Below are 7,078 nucleotides of genomic sequence, written 5' to 3'. Positions count from 1 at the left end.
CGTTAGGTTAGGTTAAAGATACATTAGGTTAGGGTTTGTTAAGTTTGGCTATGTTAATTAATATGGTGTACTATTCTCTAACATGTGAAATATGAAATTCGAAAACTATTATGGTATCCCCTATAATTTCATTTACAGGAAACCATACTCTTCAGACCGTTTCAAAGAAAACTATTTAAGCATAGACTTCATGTTTTAAATCACATATTTATAATATAATAAAGTTATAACTTAAAAATATTATCTGTTTAGTGTAAAGGTTCACTTGCAAGTTTACAAGTAGAATATTATTGGAACCGTAATATCTAGATAGCTATCCAGTTGGCGTGAGAATGGGCTTGGTGTCTCGTGGCAATCACTTTACTTTGAGGATAGGGGGTCCCCTGCATATAACCCTTCTTGCAGAGCAAATTAATTCTTCTTAAAGCTCCAGTCTTTACATGTGTTACGTGTCCTCATGGCCGTCCTCCTACCACCGTAACCGGCGATGGGAAACGGGTCTAGCGAGGTTGCGTATTGGCCATACACGCCTAACTCACGGTCACTTAATGGAGCGCCGCCCTGCTACTTATTGTCCAAATTGCATTGTCCCTCTTACGGTCGTGCATATCCTTGTTGACTGTCCTGACTTCCAGGACGAGCGTGTGTCTTGTTTTCCGACAATCCCCCGTGGTCGCTTGTCCCTTGATAGAATTCTTAGTGAATCGGACACTTTTAATATCGTTCGCCTTGTGCGTTTCTGTTCTCGTATTGGCATCCTTGGTGATATTTAGCGCCCTCTGATTATTCCGCACATTTGATGGTGCTACATAGCCTTCCCGGTTTGGTGACTTCTTTTGATAATTACTTACTTTACATGTGTTACGTCTCTAATACTGGGACATCAAACATGTGGCTCGCTGGCCACAGGCGGCCCATCGTCTTATTTCAACGGCATCTTCAGCACCCAACTAATAGTTTAAGCTAAAGGTACCGCATATGTATTGACAAATTACTTTATGTTGTCATATACTACATATCTAGTTTAAGATAAAAGTACTGCATGTGTATTGGCAAATTATTATGTTTTGTCCACTCAATAGGATGTGCTTGTAGGTCAAACAGCGCAGGTTCTTTATGAATATCAGTCCAGTAGATAGTTGATATTTATGGTTCTCCGTAGAGCGTCGGACCCGTTGGATGAGAGTGAAGACTTTTGCTGCATTTTATATGTAACTGATGAAAGTACAGATGTAACTAGTACAACACAACTTATTTGTATACGAAGTGGTGTTATATTATGCAGGAAACAGAAGGTTTTGCTGAATTGATATAAGGAAAATGAAAACAGATGAATACGTGATGAGTTTGGTAGGAACGCTTGTCAAAATCGGCGTTTAATTGACAAACGCTGTGAGTCTGGAGACTCATTAACTGTAAACCAACTATGACTTTCGCAATTTTCATTTCGTTATTCATAGTGAAATGTGCAGTAAATATTAATGCGAATCATGTCATGAATGTCGTCATGAAGAAAGCTAAATTTAAACGAACAATAAGTCTTAACAATGAACAGTTCAACTGCTTTTTGGACGAATATGAGAAACCTCGTGTGTCATATCACACTGGTGTTGGATGGTAAGCTAGTACTGAAGCACTGTAATGAAATGCGCGGTGAAAAATTTATTTTCATGGAACGGAAAGGAAAGGAAAAAGGTGTACAAGGACTGAAAGATAATGAATGGGTTGGAGAACTGACTTTCATAGTAGATATCACAAAACACATAAATTTGCTGAACACAAAGATGTTGACACACTTTATCAGTATCTGGGACCAAATTATCGAAGGATTAAGTGTTTTGCCTCAAACATTATGTCCATGTTGGAAGCACATATGTAAGTGAGCACCTCTTTTCTGTAATGAACATTAACAAATCTCAGCTTCGTTCTCAACATTCTAAGGCACACCTGAACGCAATACACAAGGCTGCTGTAGCTCAGGCATTTGTTCCAGACTGTGATGTAATGTGCCAGATCAAGAGATACCAAATGTAAAAAACTAGGCAATATGTTAAATGTTATTATTAATTGTTATTATTAATATTATTTTACGAGTACCTCACTCTTAAGGTCTTCCTTGTCACACCTCGCATCATGCAGTAACATGATATCTGGGTGACCATAGAATGTGTGATCGACACCCCCCTGGTTTAGTACTTCGCAAGGCTCTCGATGTTGTTGTTCTTATAGATTCAGCTACTCTGAACAAGTTGCAAGTAGCACGGGCTAGGGTGAGCCCGTAGTGGACTTACCTGGCACAGGAGCGGTGAGGCTCTCGAATAAATCGGCTCTTGTATAGCCTCTAGTGATTTGCATAAAACCAGTGAGATGTATAACCCCCACTTTGTGTATAAGAATATATCTGCATATAACCCAAGGCCCTTTATATAGCCACAACCCTTCGTGCTATCGAAGTTAAGTTGATTAGATTAGGGATATTTTTGGAAAGATTAAAGTTCGGTTTGGATGGGTTTGATAAGGTCAGGTTAGATATATTTAATAAAATCTAATCAGTAAACAAGAATGTAAATGACAAATGATTATTAATAATTCATTAATTTGTTTTGTCTGACGCACATTAGGCTTTTTTTAAATTTTCAATATTATTCCAGAAACAAGAAAACAAACGTCACAACAATACATTAAATTAATAACCCTATTAGTTAAAAACATTGACCACTTTTGATGTTTCATTTGATTAACAAAACTAAAACCATTTGTGGTCAGCGTCTGCAGTAGCTGAAATTTGTGCAAGTTTAATGCAGTAATGGGTAATGGCTGCTTAAGAACATTTGCATCGCATCTTTATCACTTGTAGGATTACCATCCCCCGCCACCTCAATAGCTTCCTCCATAACCACCACCACCACCGCCGCCGATGTTGCCGCCATAACCACCACCACCACCACCGCCGCCGCCGCCGTAACCACCACCACTTGTACTAGTGTGGCGCCCAACAAGCACAGCACGGATAATACTGGGTCCTTGACGTCCGCCTCTGTAGCCGCCTCCATAACCACCACCACCGCCGCCGTAACCACCACCACCACCGCCGCCGCCGTAACCACCACCACCACTTGTACTAGTGTGACGCCCAACAAGCTCAGCACGGATAATACTGGGTCCTTGACGTCCGCCTCCATAACCACCACCACCACCATAACCACCACCACCACCGCCGTAGCCGCCACCGCCGTGGCCGCCACCACCGTGGCCGCCACCACCATGGCCGCCACCACCATGGCCGCCACCACCACCATAACCAAGCTCAGCCAGTACGCCACACACCATCGCCGCCATCACCATCTGCAATGATCAGTCTGGGTATAATGACTTATTGTCTTGAATTCACATAACATAAATAAGATGACCTAAAGCTCAATAATTAGCGCAGTCGACTCACAACCGACTGATCCTTGACTCCATTTCCGAGCAGGGCGAGACGGTGAGTGACAGCTTTCCTTAAGCCTAATGCCGGTGCTCATCTAGCAGTAAACAGGTAACCGGGAGACAGGCAACTGTTGTGGGTTGTAACGTAATGGGCAGTCGTTGGTTTGGGAGACCTCGATAAGGCTAACGGGCTTTCTGACCTCGATAGTATGAAACCATAAACACAATATATTAATAACTGAAACGTGTGTATGACAATATTTTGTATCTGTAATCTCTTCAGCATACATGAGCTATTGACTATTAACAAATGTAAACTAAGAACCGGAGACCTAATCTTGAATTAAATTTGTTCAGAGTTTCGTCATGCACATTCAACTAAATTTACACACGATTAACATATTTAAATTTTACTTGAAAGATTCTACGACAAATATGGTACTAAGACCAACACAAGTTGACTCATGACTTTCCTTATGGCTGCATCTTTTCGGCTCTCAGAGAATAGGTCGCAACAACCTGGCTGAACACAACTAACCCAACACAGAGGTAGGCGAAGAAGCAAAGCATGAAACCCGAGCTACCATAAGAATGAAGGTAACGGTAGAAGGTCTGTTTTGGCCCATACGAAGCAGCTTCCTGTGAAAACTAACGAAAACTATATAAAGTAAGTAGAAATGAGAAGAAGAGATACGGGATAAGGAACAAATGTGAAATAAGAGAGAGAACCAAGGAAGAAACACGAAGAGAGGAAGAGAAGAGATAGAAGTAGAGCACAGAGGGTCAGATAGCTAAGTCAGGTCACGATTGCTAAAAAAGTTAGATCATTTAACTATGAACTGAGAGAGGCAGGAGTCAACAGCAACAAAGCCAGGACTACGGTTCATATTGTGTATGAGAGCCGATTCAACAAACCGTGGTCTGTGGAGAGCAGAGACAGAAAAGATTATTTTGAAAGAAGACTAAGCTATAGTATGATTAGAGTCCCTAACATGACAGAAGAGTGCTTTTATCCATGCAGGAAGCTTAACACTTCGTTTGCGCCTACTGTGAATTGATTCCAACGCTAGAAATACTATGCTGCGCCTTCCCTTCATATTTGAATTTAAAAACTCATTAATACCCTTCGTCTTCTTGATATAAAACTTAACTTTCAACAAACTAACACACTTTAGTAATTTGGTTCACACTGCTCCTCCTGCTTCCAATGCTGTTGCTATTCAGTTTCCTGTTCTTGTCCTCTACAATACTTGGGTGAAAACGACCGTATTCCTAATGACAGACTTAAGAACACAATATATGTGTTAAACTTGCTGGCACGAGAACAATGCTCCATCTATTCATGTTAGGGACTCCAGTCATCTTACATTTGCAATAAAGGTGTGCAATACTCACGGTAGCAGTTAAGATCCTCATGCTTGCTTCAACTCCAGCAACAACGGTAGCAGTGACCAGTGAAGACTGGCACTGCTCCTCCTCCTTCAGGCATTTATACTCACATTTGCCTTCCCTGATCATCAACTGGTTGCCAGCTACCAATATTACTCTACGGTGGATCGCACAACAGAGCAGAATAGTTTTCCCCGGGGAAGGTCGAGGAGACACTTCGTGACGCGAGGACTCCCATTGGTGCTAAGCGGTCACTGAGCGTGATAAACCAACGACCTTCTTCGCGGAAAATTCATACAATCGCAGTTTGTTGTTTAATTTAGTTCATGTGTTATCCACCCCTTATCTATCCTGTGGATGGTAGTGGGAAAGGTTATAGAGGTATATAATAGGCTCAGGAACTAAATTCCCAAAATTATTTTTGCCAAGCAAGTTACATTCTTGATAAACTAGTTACACAGTCTAATGAATTATAATACACAGTATTATATCAACAATGGGTTCGAGAATGACCACAAATACAACTCCTTTGAAGGCAGATTCTTTGGTTAATTCACATAATATGGACTCTCTTAAAATCGCCGAATTCAGAGATAAAATCATCAATGGCGTCCAAGAAATGTGTAAGTACTTCATTCATGATGATGTACTGCCAGGGATCTTTGCGAAGTATTCAAAATTTGCTTACTGTAGGTGCAGCCTGCACATGACTGTAAAGCTGCCGCCCAGTTGGGTGGGTGTGGAGCAAGGCTAGTAACTGTGTGACTCACCATAGATGAAAAGTGCCTTGTATAGAGACTGTTGTGAATCACTTGTGATATAAAAAGATTATTGATATGTATATGCATTTGTATAAATGATTGTATATATCATTTACATATACATGTAAATGATATATACAATCAGTATATAATTACATACAGATTGTAATTACTGATTTACATACACATGTACATGTGTATGTAACATTAACAGTTGTGTAACTAGCTTCTAAAGATTGTCACTTGCTTAGCTAAATGAACTATGTGGGTCAGTTCCTAAACCCATTATGTGCCTCTGTAACCCTTTCCACTGCCGCCTACGGGATGGGTATGGGGTGCATAATAAATAAAGAAATTGAATCTTACCATCATTAATAATTTTGTTCTAATTGTGTTTAGCTTCAGACACGAGCATGTTACAAGTTGAGCACAGATAAGTATGATAAAGACTCGCTTACAAGAACTGTGTCAAGTTTGGAAACGTGTACACATCTGAATGGAAAAAGTATGGCAAATAGTTCGGTCTGGAGGGTGGAGGCTCAGTTGGTTATGCAGACTTCCCACTCAAAATATAAGCCCTCAACCATAGTCAGAACAAATGCATTACCAGCTGCACCCGTGGGGCGGTGTAGGGAACCATCAGTGTTCAGTACATGATTTGAGAGATGGAATGCTCTGTAGACTGAGTATCAGTATGGGTTTAAGGCGTTGAGCTTTGCCTCAAGACGAAACTTGGGCTGATGTTTAATTTATTTCTTAGGTGGAAAGGGAGAGATTAAAATTTGAAAGGTGGTAATCTCCCACGGTGCAGGGAAGTGTCGTTGCTATCTCTCTTGGTACAGTTGTAAACCTGATGCATTCTGAGTTCAGTTCAACTTTTAGTAATTAATTTCGAACACGACATGCTACATCAGTGGTACAGCATGCTACAGTAGGGGGCCCAACATGACAATATGTTGTGCCAGCCCTTCGGGATAAAACGCATATCCTGAAGATAGTTTTTCCACCTTTAGTATCTTAATTGTAAATCCTAAGTATCTTTTTCTTTCTGGTAGCTGTGCGTGATTCACGTGAATGGCCCCAGATTCCTCATTATTCACCCAAAATTTGCCAGTGCAGGTTACTGAACGTATGGCCCTGTATGACTAATCATCCTGCATGATAGGGACTTTCAGAATCACTGCTACCTTATTCACTCCTGTGTTCATGATTTCCTCATAATGCACCCAAAGTTTGCCAGTGCAGACTACTTATCACATGCCTTTGTATGACTAACCATCCTGTGTGATGGGGATTTTTAGCATCCTGAAGCTAGTTTTGTGACACACTGTACTCCCCTTCATATAGTCTAAAGTAGCTGCACAATTGCAGATGTACCTAAATGTGTTAAAAAAAATCGTCAATAAAGAAATTCTAGAGGGCTTTTGTGTAAGGGTTAGGATGAATTAGCCAAAGCATTTTTATGCCAATTAGACAATTAATTTCAATAACAAGAACAG

General features: G+C 40.7%; 1 protein-coding gene across 1 annotated transcript; it reads right to left on the bottom strand.

Moving 5' to 3' along the window:
* Positions 1–2,500: 2,500 nt before the first annotated feature.
* LOC123758823 (ctenidin-1) lies at positions 2,501–4,886 on the bottom strand. The gene is made up of 2 exons (XM_045743550.2): positions 4,825–4,886; positions 2,501–3,345 (listed from the first exon to the last, which is right to left on the bottom strand). The coding sequence occupies exons 1-2, from the start codon at positions 4,843–4,845 to the stop codon at positions 2,878–2,880; spliced, it is 489 nt and encodes a 162-aa protein (XP_045599506.2). The 5' UTR covers positions 4,846–4,886; the 3' UTR covers positions 2,501–2,877.
* Between the last annotated feature and the right edge of the window lie 2,192 nt (positions 4,887–7,078).

This window comes from Procambarus clarkii, chromosome 31, assembly GCF_040958095.1.
Source record: "Procambarus clarkii isolate CNS0578487 chromosome 31, FALCON_Pclarkii_2.0, whole genome shotgun sequence".
Lineage (NCBI taxonomy): Eukaryota > Metazoa > Arthropoda > Malacostraca > Decapoda > Cambaridae > Procambarus > Procambarus clarkii.
Note: the sequence above shows the minus strand (reverse complement) of the source record. Positions and strands in the feature narration are given on the sequence as shown.

Coding starts and splice junctions, on each gene's coding strand:
- LOC123758823 (XM_045743550.2), bottom strand. CDS start 4,845: ATGAGGATCTTAACTGCTACC. Junction 3,346..4,824: donor TGAGGATCTTAACTGCTACC/GTGAGTATTGCA, acceptor TGATCATTGCAG/ATGGTGATGGCGGCGATGGT.